Source organism: Antechinus flavipes, chromosome 4 (assembly GCF_016432865.1).
Source record: "Antechinus flavipes isolate AdamAnt ecotype Samford, QLD, Australia chromosome 4, AdamAnt_v2, whole genome shotgun sequence".
In the NCBI taxonomy this organism is placed as follows: domain Eukaryota; kingdom Metazoa; phylum Chordata; class Mammalia; order Dasyuromorphia; family Dasyuridae; genus Antechinus; species Antechinus flavipes.
In genome coordinates this window covers 473,368,955-473,390,898 of record NC_067401.1, presented here as the reverse complement: position 1 = coordinate 473,390,898, position 21,944 = coordinate 473,368,955, and the positions used below count along the sequence as shown (strand labels likewise).

The 21,944-nt window shown below is 62.6% G+C and overlaps 1 protein-coding gene and 1 long non-coding RNA gene across 8 annotated transcripts in view; one reads left to right on the top strand and one right to left on the bottom strand.

Annotated features, from left to right (window-relative positions):
- LRP8 (LDL receptor related protein 8) overlaps positions 1 to 21,944 on the bottom strand; it is an 87,588-nt gene that overhangs the window by 19,876 nt on the left and 45,768 nt on the right. The window contains exons 3-11 of one of the 7 annotated variants that reach the window (XM_051999654.1): positions 15,644 to 15,766; positions 10,641 to 10,769; positions 8,667 to 9,035; positions 7,750 to 7,872; positions 7,153 to 7,275; positions 4,024 to 4,062; positions 2,683 to 2,802; positions 1,969 to 2,094; positions 1,615 to 1,789 (exon numbers count right to left, since the gene is read on the bottom strand). In XM_051999654.1, coding sequence (XP_051855614.1) covers positions 1,615 to 1,789; positions 1,969 to 2,094; positions 2,683 to 2,802; positions 4,024 to 4,062; positions 7,153 to 7,275; positions 7,750 to 7,872; positions 8,667 to 9,035; positions 10,641 to 10,769; positions 15,644 to 15,766 — 1,327 coding nt within the window. The remainder of the gene's footprint in view (positions 1 to 1,614; positions 1,790 to 1,968; positions 2,095 to 2,682; positions 2,803 to 4,023; positions 4,063 to 7,152; positions 7,276 to 7,749; positions 7,873 to 8,666; positions 9,036 to 10,640; positions 10,770 to 15,643; positions 15,767 to 21,944) is intronic. The other 6 variants (XM_051999655.1, XM_051999656.1, XM_051999657.1 and 3 more) reach the window with 6 other exon arrangements.
- On the top strand, positions 15,638 to 19,526 carry LOC127563302 (uncharacterized). The gene is made up of 2 exons (XR_007953946.1): positions 15,638 to 15,735; positions 19,008 to 19,526. It is a non-coding gene; the product is annotated as an uncharacterized LOC127563302 (long non-coding RNA).

Here is a 21,944-nt window from a genome sequence, read left to right as displayed (position 1 = left end):
AGGGAGGAGCGCTGTCCAAGGTCCTGCTGGCCAGGCTCACTGCCCAGGGCCCGGCCCCCAAGCCTCCCGGCCCCCGAGCTCTGGCCATGCTGATAAAATGATGGGTTTTCTACGGGGAACGCTGGGGATCAGTGCGGCCCGAGCTGGGGGCCCCTGGAAAGCCCGGCGCGGAGGCCGGCCTGAATTCTGAGGCCGGGCCGGCTCAGGGGGACCACGGCCATTCCCCGTCCCTGCCGCCTCCGTCCTCAGCCAGAGGCAACCGAAGCCGTGATTTCTACAGTAAAAAGAGGCGATTATGGGACTCGCTGGGAGGAGGGGTCAGCACAACAGTGGGAGTGGCTCAGAGGCCGCTTGGGACTGTGGAAAGCACCCCGGGCTTGGGGCAGGAGCCCCGAGTTCGAGTCCTGGCTGACCCTTACTTGCTGCGTGACCTTCTCGGGAGACAGGGCCAGGAGGGGCATCTCAGGTGAGTCCCTTTATCTGGACCTCAGTTTCCCCCTCTGGAAAGTGAGGGACCCAATCCGATGATCTCTGAGCTCATCTTTCCTCCTATAACTTCCTGGAGTCTCAGGCTCCCCGACTATAAAATGGGCCTAATCCTGCTTGCAGCCCATTCTCTGACCCCAGTACTTGGACTGGTGCCGGGCATACAGCAGGAGCTTAATAAAAGCCTGCCGACCGACGGCTACCCCTCATAAGAGCCCAGAGAAGCGGGAGCCGCGCTCCCAGGTCTGCCCTCCCAGGCTCGCGGGAAGCGGCTCGCTGGCCCTCTGGGAGGTCGGGGGCCAGGCCCGGGCTGGCAGACGCCTGTTCCCTGACTGGGTTTGGGGGTCGCCAGGTCCCGGGGGGGAGGGCTCGCGAGTCCGGCCTGGGCGGCGGCAGCTGGGCGGCCCCGGCTCACGCTGACTCCCACGGGCCCTGCAGGGACCCCCCGCGTTTCCTCCCTAACGTGGGGGACGGCCCCTCTGGGAAGGGCCCAGGGTCTCCGAGGCCCAGCTCCATGCATTCATCTGCACCTCCCGCAGCGGCCACCAGGGGGCGGGCGAGCCACTTCCATGATACCAATAGTGCTACAGCAGGACCCTAAAGCCTCCCACTCCACAGGCTCCTCCATCATGGCCCTTGAGGCCGAGCGCTCGTGTGGGGCCGTGAGGGGGCAGGGCTGGGATTCGAACTCGGGTCTTTGGACTGAAGATCTACCACGGCCGGGACCCACGTCCAGAGAGCGAGGGTGGGGGAGGGGAGGACACACACAGGGCATCGGGCCTGAGTCCGCCATCTTGGATCTGAGTTCGAGTGTCTCCGTTTGCTCACTGGGGGCCTCGGAGCGGGCTCGCTCCCTCAGCCGTGCCTGGCGCTCCGCGAGCCCAGCGGGAAGACACGTGTGCACTTGGGTGTGGCCGGTCGCCGACGGCCTGAAGGCCGGACATGTGATCCCTGGCTCTGGCCCAGGGACCGTTTAGGGCCAGATTTCGGCGCCTCGGTTCCCACCGGGACAGGAACCGCTTCGTGGCCCGAGCCCCCGGGGCTTCTCGGTGAGACGGCGGCGCTCGGAGCCGCCCCATCTGCTCCCGGCCCCGCGGGAGGGCCCCGGGGTCGGGGGGCGCGGCTCACCTGTAGATCTTGCGGTAGAAGAGGTCGCACCAGTAGATGCGGTTGGCGGCCACCTCCACGTCCAGCGCCACCACGTTCTTCAGCATGGGGATGAGCGGCGCGTAGTCCCGCTTGCCCAGGTTGATCCTCCGGACCTCGTGGCGGTTGGTGAAGATCAGGGAGGGGCTCGTGCCTGCTGAGCAGGCCGCGGGTTAGGGCGGGGGGCTCGGCGGGGCCCGCCCTCTCTCGGTCTCCACGGGGGCCTCTCTGCCTGCCCCCGACTCCCTCCCTCAGGCCCCGCCCTCTGGGACTCCCCTCTGCAGGACCCGTGGGGGCTCCGGACCCCTCGGCCCCCGCCCCCGGGCCCGGCCTTACCCACGGCCTTGCAGTTCTTGGAGAGCGTGTCCATCTCGTAGCCCGGGTGGCACTCGCACTTGAAGTAGCCCTTGTAGTTGATGCAGATCTGGCTGCAGGCGTCCGGATTGTCGCACTCGTTTATGTCTGGGGGAGGGGAGGTGCCCGTCAGAGACCCCGCCCAGCGGAACGCCTGAAGGCGCAGGGGCCAGGACCCCCCCCCCCCAACTCCTGGCGCAGCCACGGTCCCATGGGCTCTGAAACACGGGCCGTGAGGGGCTCGCAGTCAGGGGGGTGAGAACAGAACAAGCCTTAAAGCCGGGAGCCTGGCTCTGATCCGTGATGGAACCTCAGTGTTCCCATCCATAAAACGGGCATGCACTTTAGGAGTGCGCGTGGTGGCTCCCCCCATGCTAACTGTCCCTGTGGGACGATGTGGGGGAGGGGCTGAGGGAGCTCCAGGGGACAGATGTATACGAGGCCTCGGCGACCCCGGCCATAGAGTGGGACACAGAAAGCGAGCAGCAGCCCCCTCAGAGGCCCGTGACCCCCTCCCCCAATGCTGAGGCTCCCACCGGGCTCACGCTCAGCAAGGCTCCGCACGGGCCGCGGGGACCCGCAGAGACGCGGCTTTTGGGAGAAGCTCCTTGGGGGGGTCTGGGGTCTGTGGGGGGCACCGGGCGGAGAAGCCCGCCAGCCTGGCCCCCCCCGCCTCCCCCGGCCCCGGGTCCTCACCTCCGCACGTCTTCTTGTCCAGCAGCTCGTAGCCGGGCGGGCACTCGCAGGAATAGCCGATCTTCAGGTCCTTGCAGATGTGGGAGCAGCCCCCGTTGTTGTGGGCACACTCATTAGCCTCTGGAAGAAGAAGAGCGGGTCTGAGGCTCCCGGGGCCAGAGTGGACCCCAAGCTGAGGGGGTCCCGAGGTGAGGGAGGCGCCCTGAGGGCAGTGAGAAGGGTGAGGTGCCAAGCTCCCGAGCACTCAGCTCTGGGAGGGGGCAAAGCAGGGGCCCAGGCCTCCCCCCCACTCAGCCATCTGCTCTCTCTGTCTCCCTTCTCTCTCTCCTCCCTCTGTCTCTGTCTATCTGGAGCATGGGCCTGCGGTTCCTGGTGACCCCGGTCTCTGATCCTTTCCAAGACTGGAGAACCCCGAAATGTAGCAGGGATCCCAGCTGCGCCCTCCCTGCCTCCCCTAAATACCACAGGTGACGGGGCTCACTACCTGTCACGCAGCCCTTCACTTGTAGTAGCTGTCATTGGGAGCAAGTTCTTCCAGACCTGGGGGCGCCTCGGTGACCGCCCCAGAGCTCCCGGCTCTGTCCCTCCTCCCTTCGGGGTCAGAGCCCGGTCACCAGCCCCTGCCCTGGACCAGCGTCCCTGTCACTTCTACCTTGAGGCGGGACCGCCGGGATGGAGCCGGGCACAGAGACGGGCCCCGCCCGCGGGGGACAACAGGAGGACGCCGTCTAGTCCAATTTCCACAAGGGAAACTGGGGGCCGGGGACTAAAGCCCCTTGCCTAAAGTAAGACAGGTACGATTCGAACTCCGGACCCTGCCACTGCCCTGCGTCACCTTCTCTGACCTCTAGGCCCCGTACGCGGCTCCGGAGAGCGCAGTGCCGGAGGGCTTCCCAATGACCCTGTCACGCTGAGCTCTTCTTAGGGCTTGAGGTCCACTAAGGCCCCCAGATCTTTTCCCCCTGAGCTAATCCTGCCTTTCCCGTCCTCTCCTCATGGCATCTGTTTGCTGGGAATTCTTCAACTTCCAGGTCCTGGCTGCAGGCTTCGGGTTCCTCCCAGGGCTCTGTCTCACAAACTTCAGCTGCCCGGTGCTAAAGGCCCCCGGTGAGACCAGGCGGGACCACGGGTGGGCAGGGGGGCTGCTCCCCACCTGGCGCCCCTGTGCCCCGTGCCCGCTGCCCAAGCGGAGGATGGGGCCCTCCCCGGCCCTGCCCCCCGGCTCACACCATGCGCAGCAGGCGTCTCCCCGGCCATGCACAGGCAGCCCCGCTCGGGCTTCCCCCTGCCCGGGCCATGCACAGCCGGAGTGCCCCAAGCCATGCGGGGGGTCCCCTTTACCCCTGGGCCGCCGCTTCCTTCCCCGGGCTGCTGCCGTAACTGAAATAACAACAATGGCGAGGATGGTGATGATGATGATGATGATGATGACAACGACATCCCCCATTTCTGTGCTTCACGGCCTTCCCACCCAACAGCCACGAAGGCGCCGCGGGACGACGTTTGTCCCCATTGAACGTTCAGTGAGCAAAGGGCAGAGTCAGACCTCAGATAAAGGTCTTTTCCCTTGAAGATCTGCTCCTCCTTCACCCCCTGCATTGGCGGGGTTGCTGGGGGGGCTGACTGCCCAGAGGCCCCACCCCATTCAGGAGCCAGGTGTCCCAGCCTTCCTGAACCCCAGGTAGGAGGGTGTCACGGGGGCCAAAGGAGGCTCAAGAACCAGCAGGAGCTGAGAGCCCCACCCCAGGGCCAGGCAGGAGCTGTCAGTCACTGAGAGCCCCACCCCCAGGGCCAGGCAGGAGCTGTCAGTCACTGAGAGCCCCACCCCCAGGAGCCAGAGAGCCCCACCCCAGGGCCAGGCAGGAGCTGTCAGTCACCGAGAGCCCCACCCCAGGGCCAGGCAGGAGCTGTCAGTCACAGAGCCCCACCCCAGGGCCAGGCAGGAGCTGTCAGTCACCGAGAGCCCCACCCCAGGGCCAGGCAGGAGCTGTCAGTCACCGAGAGCCCCACCCCAGGGCCAGGCAGGAGCTGTCAGTCACCGAGAGCCCCACCCCCAGGGCCAAGCAGGAGCTGTCAGTCACCGAGAGCCCCACCCCAGGGCCAGGCCTTTCACCTGTTACCATCAGCCCCCCCCCCCCCAACACATGGCACCAGTCCGCAGACTCCATCTCTCCCAGCATCCTCCGCCAAGCCAGTCTCACTGCTCCATTATCTGGCTGTCCCCAAACTCCCTGGGGGGAGCGGAACTGGGAGGGAGGCCGTGAATTACCCGGATGGAGGGATGTGTAAACATGGAAGCCAACGCCCCGGGGATCACGGGACATGCGTGTCATCGCGGGGCCCGGAGACGGCGGGATCGGGAGAGGTCCTTGTGGTGGGAATGACTTGGGAAGGTCTCACAGATGCTTAGGGACCCCAGGGGCTGAGGAGGATCCTTGGTCGCCCCAAAGGGAAGGAGGACAGGGAAGCAGGTCGGGGTTCCCAGCGAGAACCCCAACCTTGAGGGGGACACAGCACACGTGCACCATGCTCACACAAGCACACACCCATGCAGCCTCCACTTGGGGAAGTCATGCAGGAGAGGCGGGAGGGAGGGGGCCCGCGGCCCCCCCCCATGGGACATGGGGAGGGCCAGGGAGAGGTCCTGCCAGGCCGAGCAAGTTCAGGGGAAGGGCCGGGGCAGTCCCAGACGAGGGGTCTTTGCCCGAACAATTGGGAGGCTTGGCCGGGCCGGGCTCGGTCTGCTTCCTTGACCCAGTTTGGGGACGAGTCCATCTTTAGGTCAGACATTACTCAGGACCCATCCCCGGGGCAGCAGCGGGGGACGTGAGAAGGGATGCTAGAACCTGACTGGCCCTCATGCTCCCCTCAATGTCTGGCCTTCCTGGTCCCGACCGTTCCACCCCCACCCTGCCGAGCTCTCCCCTTCTGACTCCAGCAGCGAAACCCTTCAAAGCCAGCCTCACTTTGCAAATTTCTTAGGAAATTTGGAACCGTCCTCAGAGGCCAACCCCCTCACTTAAAGAAAAGGAGACCGAGGTCCAGAGAAGTCCTCAGAGTTCTAGGTCTACTCACTTTCCCTCCATTTTATAAAGCAGGCCTGTGTTCTTACTTAATGCCTGATCCTTGATATATCCTCGAGGTAAATGGCACTCGTGCCTTCTCCCTGAATCTGAGCTGGCAGGGACGGGGCCCCGAGACAAGGCCTCCTGGCCCCTCCTACAAGGGGCCACCCGGCTGGAACACCATCAGCCCTCACCGTCTCCTTCCATCGCCTGAGAAGCTCAGGAAAGACTCACTCGCTAGTTTAGGAGGTTTTGGCTTAAGGTGGAGGTTTCTCATGGAGGGCCGAGCCCCGGCTAACTCAGCAGGACGGGGGAGCCAGAGAGAGCGAGAGCGAGAGGAAAAGCACAAGAGAGAGGGAGGAAAGGAGGGAGGAGAGAGGGAGGAGAGAGAGAGAGAGAGAGAGACAGAGACAGAGAGAGAGAGAGACAGAGAGACAGAGACAGAGAGAGAGACACAGAGAGAGAGAGACAGAGACAGAGAGAGAGACAGAGAGAGAGATAGAGAGAGAGACAGAGACAGAGAGAGAGAGACAGAGACAGAGAGAGAGATAGAGAGAGAGACAGAGACAGAGAGAGACAGAGACAGAGAGACAGAGACAGAGAGAGAGACAGAGACAGAGAGAGAGACAGAGACAGAGAGACAGAGACAGAGAGACAGAGAGAGACAGAGCCAAGTGAGACAGAGAGACAGAGACAGAGAGACAGAGAGAGACAGAGCCAAGAGAGACAGAGACAGAGAGAGAGAGAGAGAGACACAGAGACAGACAGAGAGAGACAGAGCCAAGAGAGACAGAGAGAGAGAGAGACAGAGACACAGAGACAGAGAGAGACAGAGAGAGAGAGAGACAGAGAGAGAGAGAGAGACAGAGAGAGAGAGAGACAGAGAGACAGAGAGAGAGACAGAGAGAGACAGAGAGAGAGAGACAGAGACAGAGACAGAGAGAGACAGAGAGAGACAGAGAGACAGAGAGACAGAGAGACAGAGAGAGAGACAGAGACAGAGAGAGACAGAGAGAGACAGAGAGAGACAGAGAGACAGAGAGACAGAGAGAGAGAGACAGAGAGAGAGAGACAGACAGAGAGAGACAGAGCCAAGAGAGACAGAGAGAGAGAGAGACAGAGACACAGAGACAGAGAGACACAGAGACAGAGACAGAGAGAGACACACACAGACAGACAGAGTGCTCCCGAGAGCCCACCATAGAGGCGGGAACAGGGACGCAGGCAGGGGCTGAAGGAGACAGAAGCAGAGGCTGGCAGGGGTATAAAGGCAGAAAGGCCAGCCGTCGGGGGACCAGCCGAAGGCAGCACGGGGCCGAGTAGCCAGGAGGAGGGGGAGGGAGGGCTGCCCCGGCAGCCACAGGGAGGAGGGGGCAGGGCTGCCCCGGCGGGCGCGGGGCCGTACCACATTCTTTCACTGGCTCATCAGACCCGTCACGGCAGTCTCCGCGACCATCACACACTTTGCTGCTGTCCACGCACTCGCCACTCTTACAATGAAACTTGCTGGGACTTTCGCACGTGGATTCTGTCGGGGTCGGACAAGAGAGCAAAGTCTGTTAGGCCGGCCAGGGACCGTGTGGGCAGGGAGCAGGGCCCGGCGGCGAGGCCGGGGAGGAGCTGAGCCTCCCGCGGCCTGGAGGAGAAGGGTCAGAAAAGCGCCCCCTCCCCCCAGCTTCTGGCTCTCCCCTGCCAAGGTCCCGGCCCCTGGCTCTGCAAACTTTTAGGGAGGAAGACCTCGTCCTTTCCAAGGCAGACCATTGCTCGGGGGCAGCGGGAACTGCCTCTTTGTACCTTCCTTCCGCATCCGGCAGCGTCTCCAGGGCCGGGCCCTGCTTGGGGGCAGACATGAGCAGACGGCGCCCAGAGGGCCCGAAATCTGCCCCCCCCCATCAGCGGGTGGAGAGCCCCCGGGGGGGCCGCGCTGAGACCTTCCCGCAGGCCCCGCCCCCCGGCCGGCTCCCCAGCGACACGTGGCCCCCGAGGGCCCGGCAGCACCCACCCTGCAGGCAGCCGGCCTCGTCGCTGCCGTCCGCGCAGTCCCGCTCCAGGTTGCAGCGCTTGGCCCCGGGGGTGCAGGTCCCGTCCGCACACTGGAACTCCTCGGGGCGGCAGGACACCACGGCTTCAGGGGAGGGGAGAGAAGGGACGGGGTCACCCAGGGGAACCACGGGCTCCTAGGCCAGTGCGGGGGAGCAGGAAGAAGTGGGGGGTGGCCCGGGATCGGCCCTCCCTCCCCCTGGACCCCTCGCCCTCAGATCCCCCCTCCCCCGCCCCCTACACGGACGGGCTCGTTCCCAGCAGAGGGCGGTAGAGGCGGCCTCGGTGACTGGCAGAGTCCTGGGCCCGAGCTCCAGGAGCCATCTCTGGGCCTGGCGGGGCCTTCTCCTCCCCCTCCCCCCCCCCCCCCCCCCGTGACGGGGGCGGGGCGGATGACCTTCCTGCTGACGTGCACAACCTAACACTAATCCCCCTTCCCCGTAGCCGAGGCAGCCGCCCCGTCTCCTCCTTAATCCGGCCTAAAGAGGCCTCCCTCCCTGCGTGGGCCGGGCCCTGCTCTGGACCCGCTCCAGGGCGTCCCCACCCGGCCCCTCGGCCTGAGAACCGCATGCCGGGGCACCGGGGGCAGGGCGGGCGAGGGCTCCCCGCTTCTCCGGGACTGGCAGAGAGGGGGACGGACTGGAAATGGCCTCGGTGGGACCAGGTGATCCTAAGGCTCCTGGCGGCTCCCCCTGCTCCCTGCCCGTCCAGGTGTCCCCACCGGGGCGAGAGGGTTCTCAGGCCCAGCCCCGAGGCGCCCGCTAACCAAGGGCAGGCCCGAGTTCTGTCCTCCTAAGGAAGGCTTAAAGGGAAGCGGGATGTCCGCTCTGGGGTCCCTCTGACCGGGGATCGCCCTCGGCCGGACCCCGGGGCACCCACCACAGCTGGCCTCGTCCGACTTGTCCTTGCAGTCGGCGTCCCCGTCGCACTTCCAGCTCAGGTGGATGCACTCGCCGCTGCTGCAGGGGTACTCGCCCGCGCCGCAGGTGGCCGGGGCCGCCGTGCCCGCCTGGCGCCCGCAGCGCTCCGGCGCCTCGTCCGAGCGGTCCTCGCAGTCGGCCTGGCCGTCGCAGAGCCAGCGCTCGGGGATGCAGGCGCTGCTGTTGCAGCGGAACTCCTGGGGGCCGCAGGCCTGGGCGGGGCAGCCGCGCTCGTCGCTGCCGTCGCCGCAGTCGTCGTCGCCGTCGCACACGAAGACCGTGGCGATGCAGGTGCGGTTACTGCACTGGAACTCGCTGGGGGAGCAGACTGGGGAGAGAGCAGAGGCCGCCCGCGTGAGCCGGGGGAGCTGAGCCAGCCGGGCCAGTGGCGAGCACCCTGTTCAGCCCGACATCCCAGAAGCCTCCTCCAGGCATCGGGGCAGCGCACATTTAGTAAGCACCTACTGTATGCCTTGAGCAGCACGGTCCCCGCTGTCAGAGCCCCTGCACGTGTATCCCCTACCTCTGAGGCTCCCTGACTCCTGGGGGGGCCAGGGAAAGAACCGGGGACTCCAAACTTAAAAGGCTTAGAAAAAGTAAGTTCCTGAATTTCTAAGTCCTTTAATGGGGGAGGGGGCACAAGCAAACCAAGACATGTATTTAAAGTGGCTGATCCTGAACAGGCCCAGGCTCTTGCCACTCTGCAGCTGCTCCCTGCTGCTCCCTGCTCCCCGCCCCCTTCCCTCATCTTCTAAGACCCCTCCCCTCCATCAAGCGCCAGCTCGAGGTCCCACCACCTTCTCGGCCCGATCCCCCCCAGCCGACCACGGTCTCTCCCTCCTTGGACCCCACTGCGGTCTCTACGTGCTCCCCACTGGTGTCCCCCCCGCTCCTCCCACCCAATCCTTACCGCCCCCCCCCCCCCCCAGCAGCCAGGCCCGGACACAGCGGGGCCCCAGCCTTCGGGCCCCAGGACCGTGGGTCTGTGCCGGGTCCCCAGGAACCGAGTGCGCCCCTGGAGCTTTCCTGGTAACGCCCCCAGGACCCCAGCGGTGGGCCCAGGGAGTCCAAGAGGCTGCTGAGCCCCGGGGGACTCCCCCCCCACACACGCCCTCAGGGCCAACAGAAGCAGCCTAATCCCCGGCCCCGGCGGCCCTCCCACCCTTCCGGGCCAACCTCCTCCAACGTTCCCGGCCAATCCTCTTAGGCGGCCCCTGATCCCGCCCGGGACTCCCGCCAGCTTCCCAGGGTCTGATAAGACGGGGCCGGAGCTGCACAGGTTAGGAAGCCACGTGCTCCCGGCGCAGTGAGGTAGCTGCCCATTTTACAGATGGGGAAACCGAGTCTCAGCGCAGCAGCGTGGCTTCTCTAGAGTCGGCTGAGCCGGGACCTGAACCAGGGCTCGATCTAAGGGAAAGTGTCCCAGGCGCCGCCCACGGCAGCACGAGCCGGAGAAGGCCGGCCGAATCCCGCTCCTGCTGCTTATTCCCAGCACACCCGGGGCACACCCACTCAGCCAGCGTCCTCCCCTTCTCGGGCCCCTCCTGCTCTCCGTCCTGGGAGGAGGATCCTGAGGTCCGGGTGCTGCCGCCCGCTCGGGCTGCCCCTCCTCCCCCCGGGGCCCGGCCGGTCCCAGCCCCTCGCCCTCAGAGCCTCCCTCACCTGGGCCTGCTCCTGCCTAAGGGCCTCCGGGACCCCCGGGGGGGCAGTTAAGGAAGGGACCCTCTCCCACCCTGGCCAAGCGGGGAGCGGCTGCTGTGGGACGGCTCTGCGGGGGCCGGGGGGCGGGGGGCGAGCCTGGGTGACGGGTCTGGGCCGCGTGGCCTGGGCGTGCCGGTGACGGGCTCGGGCTCCGCCCTGGGCTGGAGGTCCGGCTCCAGGACCCCCCCACCCCCGGTGTCTCTCCTGGGGCTCCCAGCCCCCCGGGGCCCACCTGTGGTGCAGCCGGCCTCGTCAGCCCCCGTCTCGCAGTCCTTCTCTCCGTCGCAGCGCCAGGACGAGGGGATGCACTTGTGGCTCAAGGGGCCGCAGCTCAGCTTCTCGGCCGGGCAAACCTGCTTGGCTGTGGGGGGAGGAGACACACGGTCGCGTCAGGATGAGGGGCCCGCGCAGACCTCCGCTAAGGAGAGTGACCGGACGCGCGGGGCCCTCGGAGCACAGGGACGGCGGTAAAGGTCACGGGTAGGAGAACCACGGTCTGAACTTTGACCTAGGGCTGAACACGACTCCCTTCTACCACACGGACAAGAGGCTGGCCGGTTTCTGTCATGACAGGGAGCTCACTACTCCTCCTGGCACCTCTTTGATGACGTCCAAAGGACTCCATCATTTCTGCCTCCCCCCAACCCAGGCAAAATCACCCGCAGCTGGAGGCTGAGAGAGCAGGGGTCCCTCGGGGGGCTTCTCCAGCCTCTGCTCCCAGACTCGGTCCCGCAGCAGGCCGAGGCCCAGAGACCAGGCCCCCCCGGAGTCAGGACTAACTCTGCCCAGAATGACCCCCCCCCGCCCAGAGCATCAGACCATGAAAGCGACAGTAACTTCCCAGAGGCCCCTGGGGTCTCCCCTTGAGCCGCCCCATGTAGAGCCAGAAGATTGTTCCCCAAAATGGGCCTTCAGGACCCACCCACAGAGAGCTCCCTTCAAGGAGAGAACTTGCATCATTCCATTTGTGCCTGACACGTGTGTTTTACACGGTGACTCGGGGTCTTGTGACGGAGAGCCCTCTGCACCAGAGGCCCCGGGGCCCGAGAGCGGACCACAACCCGGCCCCCTCCCCTTTCTGGGACTGTGGGCTTGCATTCCATTTTCTTTCTCATTTTTTCCTTTTTTGATCTGATTTTTCTTGGGCAGCGGGATAAATGTGGGAATTACGCGGAAAAACTGCCCGTGTCTAACACAAACTGGATTATCGGCCTCCAGGGGAGGGGGCGGGAAGGAGGTTTCACGAGGGGGAAAACCAGCCTTGCACGGATTTGGAAAATAAAAAGCCAGTATTTAAAAAAAAACCCAAGATGTAATTTCTCAATATAAATCGTATTTGTTGTGCCCCCACACACAAAATCCACGGACCCTCCCGGGTAGAATCTCCGGAACCCTCTTCCCCACCCCACACCCGAACAAGGATTCTCCCGCCCACAAGCGCTCACCCAGCCCCAGGCCTCCCGCCCCCGCCTCAGGACGACCCCGTAGGGTGTTTATTTGGGGGTCTGGAAGCACGGGTCACACATTATCTCACTCGATCTGCCCAACAGCCTTCCCAGGCTGGTGCCCAAGGGTTCCCATTTTAGGGATGGAGAAACTGAGACCCAAGCAGACGAGGGACTTGCCAGGGGTCACAAGCCAGCAGCCCCCCGCATGCTCATGACCCACGGTCCCATCTTGTAAAGGAGGAGGAGAGGAGGGGGGTCCCCAAGGGAGGAAACGCGGGACCGGCCTGGGGCGGGCGCCTTGTCCGGGGCAGGAGAAGAGGCGTGATTCCAGGGCCCTGCCCCCTGGGCTGAAATCTGGGGGGACAGGGAACTTACAGACCTGGTTCTAAGGTCTGGCCCAGACTCCCCCCTCAGCCCCAAGGGGTCCGGAACGAGGGCAAAAGCCTGTGGGCTGGGGATCCCGGGGACTCAGCTCGGAGCTTTTCGCATGAGATGCCCAAGGCTGCCAATCCCTTCCCCCACCAGCGGCCCAGGCTGCCCCACCAAGGAGCCTGCTCAAGGGGCTCTGACTAGTGCCCACCCCTCCCTCCCTGGCCCAGAACGCTCTCCCCCTTTCTCCAAGGGCTTGTGGAGGGTGGTCCCACCCCGGCCCCCTCCCCGGCATTTCCAGTTCATTTATGAACCGCCTGAGCTCGGGGACGCTCCATTCTCCCGGGGGGGAGGGTGTACCAGGATAAGCCGCGGTTCTTTGGGGAGAGGGGGCTGAACCCTGGAAGGGAGGGAGGGCCGTCCTGGCTGCAGTGGGCTCCCCGGAGGGGCCCGAGTCTGCCAGCAGAGAGGGTCCTGTTTGCTCTATTTAAAGCGGGGAGCCCAAGATGGCGCTGGGGGCCCTTCCGGAACCTCGGGATCACTGAGTCACAGTAGAGCTTATACTCTTCCAGGGACATCACATGATCACCGCCCCCCCCCCCCCGAGGATTCAGGCCGTGTCGCCAAAGGCGGGTGAAGGGAGAGAGCGGGGGGAGGGGAGGCGACTACAGGGAGGGCACAGGGAGGGCCTGCGGGGGGGTGGGAGGCAGACCGGGCACAGCGGGCACGGCCGGGACTTGGCACCTGATTAGAAGGGAGCCAAGGTCTCCCTGCTGGAAGCCACCGGCAGAAAGAAATGGAGCAGCCCCGGCGGCTTTGGGGGGATAACGAGCTTGGGCTTGGGAGAGCTCACACAGAGGGGACATGGGACCACCGGGGGCTTCTGCCTCATCCACCAACGGCCTCCCCTCAGTCACTTCATTTCCCCTGATCCCTGGGAGCTTCCGCCAGTGCTGGGGGAGGGGGAGGGGGTCACAGCCCCAGCTGCGCTGACCCGCGGGGCGCTTCACCTGCTCTGGAAACCTCAGCTCCCAGCAACCCCAGCGGCGTCCGAGGAGACTGAGGGGAGGGGAGAGAGCCCCCAGGCCGTGAGTGGCAGGGCGGCTCCGGGACAAGCTCTAGGCGGGAGGCACCCAGTGAGCCGAGGGGAGAGCCCGGGCTGAGGGAAGCAGGGCTGGAGGGACGGAGGGAGCCTGGGGGGCCGAAGCTGGGAACGGGGGAGAGGGGCAGCCCAAAGGGGACAGACTGACTGACAGGCCAACGGACTGACAGACATACTGACAAGCTGAGAGATCAACAGACAGACTGACAGACTGGCAATCACAGACTGATCCATCAACAGACAGACAGACTGACAGACTGACAGACAGATCAATGGATAAACAGACTAACAAACAGGAGACTGACAGACCAACAGAGAGACAGACAGACCAACAGATTGACAGACAGCCTGACTGACAGTGTGGGCAAAACAGGGAGAGCCAAGGTGTGCACTGTACGCACCCGTCTACACATGGGGAACAGGGTGGAAAAGAGAGGGGGGGAAGAAATGGCGGGAAGATGCCCCCCCGGGAGAGCGCGACCACAGAGAAGGGGAGTGGGGGTCAGTCCCTCAGAGGCAGTCGGGCTCACCAAGGGCCCCCGAAGGGCCCAAAGGCCCGCTCCCGGGGGACGGCACCCACTGGTCTCCTCCACAGTCCGGGGCACCGGACGAGCCCTCCAGATGGGGCAGGATGCCAGCTCTCCCCATGAGCCCCTCCCTGCCACAGCCGGCAGCCCTAAGCCCCAGCCCGGGGGTCAGAGGCTAGCTCAGGGAGTGGACTTAACAGAAGCAACCACAAGAGGGCCCCCAGACCCCCAGGCTCAGGAGAGCTCAGGACGCCAGAGCCCTACCATGCGGGCCTTTTGTGGCTCCCCCTTCCCCCCAGCACGTGCAGACCAGGCAGGGGCTTCTCACAGGGTCAGAACGCTGCCGGGCCCGGAGCACATGCAGGTGGTTCTGGGGGGCTGACAGGCCTGGCAGGGCCACAGGGGTCCCCTGGATTGAGCCCGACGCCACGGGCAGCCACGGGCCTTGGATCTCGGGGGCCCATCCCGGACGGCCATCATCTACAGCGGCTCCGCCGGCTGGGAGCCGGGCTCTGCTCGCAGGCCCTCAAGAAGGGGGGACTCACTCCCTTTCTAGGGAGCCCCTCCCCCAGAAGCCGCTCCCATGCCCAGCCTCAGTGCTCCCCTGTGCTTCTCCCTCTCCCAAGGGCCAGGCCCACAGGTGCTCCAAGCCCGGCTCCTTGGCCCCCACCCTGAGCCTTCCCACTTCCTCCAACCCTCAGCCCCGCAGCTGGTGGGGTGCAGCCTGAGGGCCCCAGACCCGGCCTCGTGGCAGGAGGAGGCCCAGGGAGCCCTTCAACGGCCGGAATCCCTCAGGGGAGTCAGCAAGGGGGCGGCCGGGAGCTGGGGCGGCCTGCCAGTCTCTGCCTCTATTTCTCTCTCCCTCCTCCCTCTCCCTCCTGTCTCTGTCTTTCTCTCCCCCTCCATCTCTCTGTCTCTCCTCTGTTGCTAGGTGATGAGGCTACCAGCCCGCACCCGCAGGGCCCTCACCACTGTGTCTCTGCCTCGGCTGTGACCGAGAGACCCCAGCAGCCCCCCCAGGTCCCCTCCCCCCAGCCCAGCTCTTGCCTCCAAAGCAGCTCCCACAGAAGCCGCCCCGCGCACCCCTAGAAGCAAACAAGAGCCCCGGCCTGAGGGCCTGGAGAGCAGAGCCAAGGAGGCGAGGCCCCTCCCTCCAGGCCCTGATCCCGCGGCTGCGAAGGCCCGCAGGAGCCTCCCCCGCCCCCCTGAGCCGGCTCATCAATATTTATTTAATCAGAGAATATGAAACACCAGAACCTCAGAGGCCGCAGAATCACAGGAACCCAAGCCAAAAAGGGCCTGAGAAAAAGAACGTCAGAACAGAGAACCTACGAGAACAAGGAAAAGCCCCTGGGAGGGGCTGAGAACAGGGGGTGTCGGAGCTGGGGGAGGGGCTCTGGAGGTCCCGGAGCACAACCACATCATCTCCCAGACGAGGCTGCTGAGGCAGCGGGAGGCCCCCGGCACGCGGGCCAGGACTGCCCGTTGCCCCGCCCCCCTCCCCGTGCCCCGCCCTCACGCCCTCACTCACTGCACGCGGCCAGGGCTGCCGGTTACCCCTCCCCCCCAGGCCGCGCCCCTCCCCCTGCCCCGCCCTCACGCCCTCACTCACTGCACGCGGGCCAGGGTTACCGGTTACCCCTCCCCCCCAGGCCGCGCCCCGCCCCGCCCCGCCCCGCCCCGCCCCGCCCTCACGCCCTCACTCACTGCACGCGGGCTAGGGTTGCCGGTTCCCCCCCCCCCCCCCAGGCCGCGCCCCGCCCCGCCCCGCCCCCACACCCCCACTCACTGCACGTGGCCTCGGACTCGTCGGAGCCGTCGGCGCACTCCTCCTCGCCGTCGCACTTCCAGCGCTCGGGGATGCAGTGCCCGTTGTTGCAGGTGAAGTCGCTGTCCGAGCAGGTCTTCTTGGCTGCAGGGGAAGAGAAGAGGCTTGGGGGGCTGGGCCGGGCACCGAGGTGCCCCTGGGGCGGCAAGAACAAGGCCCCAGCCCAAGAGGGCCCCCGGAAACCGGGCCTTCTTGGGGGACCCCGGGCCGGGGCCCCGAGCCCAGCAGGGCGGAGGCAGCAGGACAGCGGGGCCTCTTGGGACTCGGCCCTGGGCAGCAGGAGAAACAGCAGAGAACGCTCGGCTGAGGCCCGCCCCGCCCAGCCCCGGGAGGGAGGCAACGTGTCATTCCCCCATTTCACAGATGGAAAAACGGAGGCTCAGAGGGTAGTAGTGGCCCCGGAATCAGTGGCCAGGATTGTTGGAAGGGCCCTCAGAGGTCCCCCGGGCCGACCCAGGTGAAGTCACGAGGCACCCAAATGGACGTGGATTGGGGAGGAGGGGCCCCCAATGCATCTCAAAGCCACCAGACAAAGCCCCGGGCCTCCCATCCCCGGCCGTGCCCCCGGAGACAGCCTGGTGACCGTAAGCACCCTGGCCCCCTTCCCTCAGTGGGCCTTGTTCCTGTGGATCTGCCTTCAGCTGTTCTCCTCCACCATCTTCCTCCCCCTTCCTCCCCCTTCCTCCTCCTTCTTCCCCCTTCCTCTTCCTTCCTCCCCCTTCCTCCTCCTCCTCTTCCTCTTCCTCCTCCACACACCTCCCAGGAAGGTCTCTGGACAAACAGCCCGGCAGGGAAGGCTCTTTGAGGGGGGCTTCAGCTGGGGGCTGGCTGTCTTGGGGCAGAGGCTTGGGGTTCCCTGAGGCCCGTTCCCCTCCTCACCCCTAACCTTGGGCCAGCCAGGGCCCACAGCGCCCCCAGAATGAAGGGCACCAGCAAGGTCTGGAGGATGCCACGCCCCCCTTCCCAAGAGCCCCTGGTTTATTTGGTGTGATTTGCATACATTTGCATGCAGTGCAGTTGCCTGCCTGAACAATGACAAGAGCACTGATGGAGCCTCAGTCAGGGTGACATTGGGCAGTCACCTTCTTCCATGCCCCCGGCCCCTCGTCTGACAGGAAACGGGTCCAGGGGTCTCGGGGTGCAGAGAGGGGGCAAGGGGAAAACGGGGGTCCCTGCTCTGCGGGCATCAACACAGAGAGGGTCAGGCTGGAGAGGAGGGAGGGAGGGAGCCATGGAACCGGAGCTGGGGAGTCAGGGCTGGGGGGGGCTTTAGGAGATCATTTAGCCTAAGAGCCTGACTGGGGAAACCCCCCCAGAAACGGTCCCTTGTTTGGGAGTTACCCTGGCAGAGTCAGAATTGGAAGCTGGCTTTCCAGGCCCACAATCCCCTGCGGCTTTCCTTATGGAACAGAACTTGGGGGGGGGGTCCGCAGCCCCTTCTTCCCACATCCCCTCCAACACTGGTTATTTCCCTTTTCTGCCACCTGAGCCAATCCCTCCTTTTCTGGGGGAGGAAGGAACTAAGACAGAGAGCCCTAGTGACTCAGGGCCCTGGGAACCATAGACCTGGAGGCAGGAAGGACCCCATCTCACCCGATCTAACCCTTGCACCCTGCAGGTGAAGCAGTTAGGTGGGTGGGACAGTGCCTCAGAGAAGGAGACAAGCAAAACCGAGTTCGAATGTCACCTTAGCACTTGAGGACTGGTTAGGCCCTTAACCTCAGGGTAACATTTCAGGGTTTTAGATCTGGCCCTTTCTGGTCTAAATCTACAGGCACTTAAGTATTTACTGAGTGAATGATTAATGAAGGGCCAGGGGTCACATAGGCAATAAGCACCAGAGGTGGGATTTGAACCTGGAGCCGCCTCCTCCAAAGCCAGTGCTCTTCCTTCCCTCCCACACTGCCTCCTCTCTGTTCCAAGGAACATGTAAGTTGTCTCCCTGATTATGTAAGTTCCTGGTTTTTTTCTTTCTTTGTATCTCCAGATTTTAGCACAGTGCTCGGCATACAGTAGGCATTTAATAAATGCTGACCAAGGGCAACTAGGTGGTACTTGCCCTGGAGTCAGGAGGACCTGAGTTCAAATTTAGCCTAGCTATGTGATCCCGAGGCAAGTCATTTACCCCAGTTGCCATACAAAAATAAATGAATAAATAAATGCTGACTGCCTGACAAAGGATGGTGGGGATACATTTGAAAATGAAAATAACACAAAAAGCATTGATTTTTTAAAAAAAAATTTACACATTTTTTAAAAGAAACTTGAGCCCGGTCCTTGAGCAGCCCCCTTTTTGGAGGAGCCTCTTGTCTTTCAGCAGCCCCCTACAGGATGGCCCTGGCAGGCTTCCTCCCGCCAGGCTCCGGTTCTGCCCTTTGGTCCCTGGTCCTGCTCCTTCCCGGGTACCACCGCCTCCTTGCCCTCCCAATGCCCTGACACAACAAGTCAGCCGCTGAGAACAGCTGCCTCCCTGTCTGGGCCAGCGGAATGTTAACCCCGGTCTCCTTGGCCCTCCTGAACATCATTTAATCTCCCTGAGCTGGGGATATCATAATCCGGTCCCATGGCAACCAGGCAGCTGGAACAAAGAAGCCCAGCCCCCTCCCCACCCCCATGGCGACTGGAGAAAGGGAATCCGATTTGTCCGGCCCTGTCCAAAATGGAGAGGTGGCCGATCTGGGGGAAGAAAGGCCCGGCTGGGGGCTCTGCCTTCAACTTGCTCCTTGACCTTGGCCCATTTCTTCTCTCTGGGGGGCAGGGCCACTGAGAGGGTCCCAGCTATTTCAGCAGGGAAATACTAACTTGTCTCAAGTTCTTTCCACCACAAAAGTGACCCCTTTCGCCCAAGACATTTTTATGCGACCCCAGGTATATGGAACAGGAAACAGGCCAACAAATCGACTGCTTACTGATAACAGATCCCCATATTCAGTTACGGGATCCCACAGGGGTTTGGGATGGCAGATCCGGGGAGGGGGATCATAATCCTAGATGCTGAGCCAGAAGAGCCCGCCACCGAGTCCTGGCTTTCACGTGACGGCTGAGGAAATGGGCCCAGAAAGGTGAAGGGATTGGGGGTTACAGATCCGGACCTGGAAGTGACCTCAGAGGCCAGCCACATCCCAAGATCAAGTGTTTTGTAACAGAGCCAAGGTCACTGGATCATAGAGGCAGGCCCAGAAATGACCTCAGAGGCCCCCGAATCCAAACATCTAATTTTACAAATGGGGAAACTGAGGCTGGGGAGACGACATGCCTGCTGAGGATACCCGCTCTTTCTACCCCTACTTCAGTGTCCCTCTCCTCCTTTACAACTCTGTTTCAGGATAAGTCCCAGGAACCCAGGAGGGAGAGCGTGCTGCCCAGAGCCAGCTGACCGACTGCCTCAGTCCGGGGACAGCCAGCAGGCCCGCGTCACTGGCCAGAAGGATCCGTGGTGGGCAGTGAGGAATAAGAAGCCTGGAAAAGTAGGAGGGCGGAGGAGGCTGTTTTTGCTCCCGGAGGCGAGGGGGCCACTGGAGTTTGTGGAGCAGGGGATGGCAGGGACCTGGGTTCAAATGCAGCGCCGAATCCAAAAGGCAAACTAACGAGGAGCAACCCATCACTCATCATGCTTCCTACTTGTACGATCTCTCTGGGACTCGTGTCGCTAGACTATAAAATAAGGAAATCAGGAGTCAGACTCTCTACCTCATCGGGCACTGCAAGGAAAAGGGCTGAGGAACTGGAGAGTGCCAGAGAAATGGGAACGATTCTTAATGCAACAAATGGGAAAGCGTTTTGTAAATGATCAATACATTTTGTGAATGGTTTACTTTGAGTAAATTATCAGGGAAGTGCCTCTGAGCCTCAGTTTCCTACTTTATAAAATGAGTAAAGTCACTGTAAGGCAAATTGTCTGATGATCAAAAAAAAAAAAAAAAACAAAAAACAAAAACCCCAGATCCTATGTACTCCAACCTATTTAATGCATTTTTTTTGGTGGTCACAAAACAGAAGCCCGTTATCTGGGCTAACAACGCCATGGCCTTATTTTTGTGCTACATGAAACAATCACTAGGTAGAATTCAGGAAGCATGGGGAGACTTAGATGAACTGATAGAGAGTGAGGGCAGCAGAACCAGGAAAACCACACACCCAGGAACAGAACACTGGTTATAACGGGGATTGCCCAAGAGAAGAGCTCAATGAACTAACCTGCCTTCCTTGAGAGGACGACCCCACTATGGGCGCCAGGAGCAGTCAGACACAGTTGACCTGTGGTTGATTTTTTTTTTTCTAACAATCTTTCTTTGTATCCCCTGGTGCCTGGGACATAAGTCATTCTTAAATGCTTGTTAATTGAGAAGAAAGGTGTTTACCGGATAAGCATAAAGTCACAGATATCACCAAAAAAAAAGACACCAATAAAACTTTTACAAATTAAATTAGAATTGGGTTCCAGAAGTTCCTCCAACTCCACAACGTATTAGCTGATGGACAGTCTCAGGCTGAGCCATGAGAGGGGCGGAGACCAGAAAAGTCCTTTGGTGCAAGGGCTTAAAGGGGCCCCCAACATCTGGCTCAAAATTCAGGACTGTCCACGTGCATGGGGTGCAGGACTACCCATCTGCGGTCTCACGTAAACAGGCCCAGTGCAGTCTGTCACATGCGGTTTTAATGCTCCTGAAAGAGGGTGAGCCGGGCAGCAAGTGCGGGCAGGGGCACCGAAGGCCCCAAACAGGCCCCCGAAGGGGCCAACAGCCCTGCGCGGCCTGACTCCGGGGGGAGAGGGGGGCTGTGACCCATCCAGGTGGGAGGACAGGAATAGTGACAGCTGGGGTATGGAGTCCCTTCTGTCTATCTTTTGGTCCTAACCAGAAGCTTGGTCTGAAGGAGCTGTTACTATTCCCATTTTAGAGATGAGTAAGCCAAGGTTCAGAAATAGTAGGTGAGAGTGTGGGACACGCAGCTGGTACTGGTCCAATCTGCACTCGGCTTCGAGGTCCAGCACTTTATATCCTATTCCCATGCTTTATGGTTGGGCTCCTCTCCCAATGGGACGGGTCCCGGGGGTCCTGAATCCCACACCAGAAGGGCCCTCCACAAGGATGTTTGGTTTTCCCTGCAAGAGGAACAGCTGCCTCCCTGGTCCGGAGCGGGAAGTCCCTTCCAACCACCTGATGTCACAGCAGACCCTGGACACCACTTACTACAACTTTCTTTTTATGTGAAAGGACAGAAGGGAAGTGACTGCCCAGGGTCCCCCAGCAGAGCTGGCGATAAGTGGCACATCAAATTCTCCCGAGTCCTGGTTCTGCTCGTTCTGTCACAGCTCCGAAGGACACGGAAGTCCAGAGAGAGCCACAAGAACCACCACCGATTTGGGCCTAGAGCTTGAGACCAAGCGTCCGCCCGGCAGAGCCGCGTGTCCCGTGTCCGGCCGCCCCCAGCGCCCTGACACTCTCTGTCCTGAGGCGCTGTCCGAGGCCGCCCGGCTAGTACTCTATATTCCGACGCTGTTCTGCGGTCTCTCCCAGCCTGATGTTCTGGGATTCTGCGGTTCCACGACTCCCGCTTCCCCTCTGTGAGTGTCTGCCAGACCCCTCCGCGTTACCAAGACAACCCCAGCCAGTAGAATTCCAATTACCTTTGGGGGGCTCCAGCCTACCCCCCTCCCCCGCTCGCTGCCCGCCCAAGAAAGGACAGTGACTATTAAACCGTCATCCCGGTCAATGGGGACTGTCTGGGGAGATGCCATTTGGCCACGGGCACAAAAAGCAGGGAGCTGGGGAGGAGGAGGCTCACCACAGGCCCGTACATGCACACAAAACACACATGTGCACACACACACACGCGCGCGCGCGCGCACAGCTCGAGCACGGAGCCTCTGGGCCTGGCTCCCCCTCCAGTGACCGGCTCCAGCTGGTCCTGGGGAGCTGGGGCCGCAGGATGTCACCCCTCCCCCTTCCAAAGCATCTGCTCGGGTGCTCCAACCCCCCAGGGAGGCAGGCGGGATCAGGCCTGGAGCGTGGGCAGACGGCCCCAGCTTTGGGGCATAGCGCAAAGGAACTTTAGGGGGCTTTCATGAAAGCCCCCATTCAAGGAAGAAGTCACTGACCCCTGGGGAGACAGGGGCCATAATCTCATTGGTCAGTGACAGGTCAAGTTCACACACCAGCCCAGTAAAGAAAATCACAAAGGGCCTGGAAATCCTGGTGATCACAGATTTTGAGCTGGAAGGATCCTGAGAGACCATGGAGTCCGACCTCAGTGGACAAGA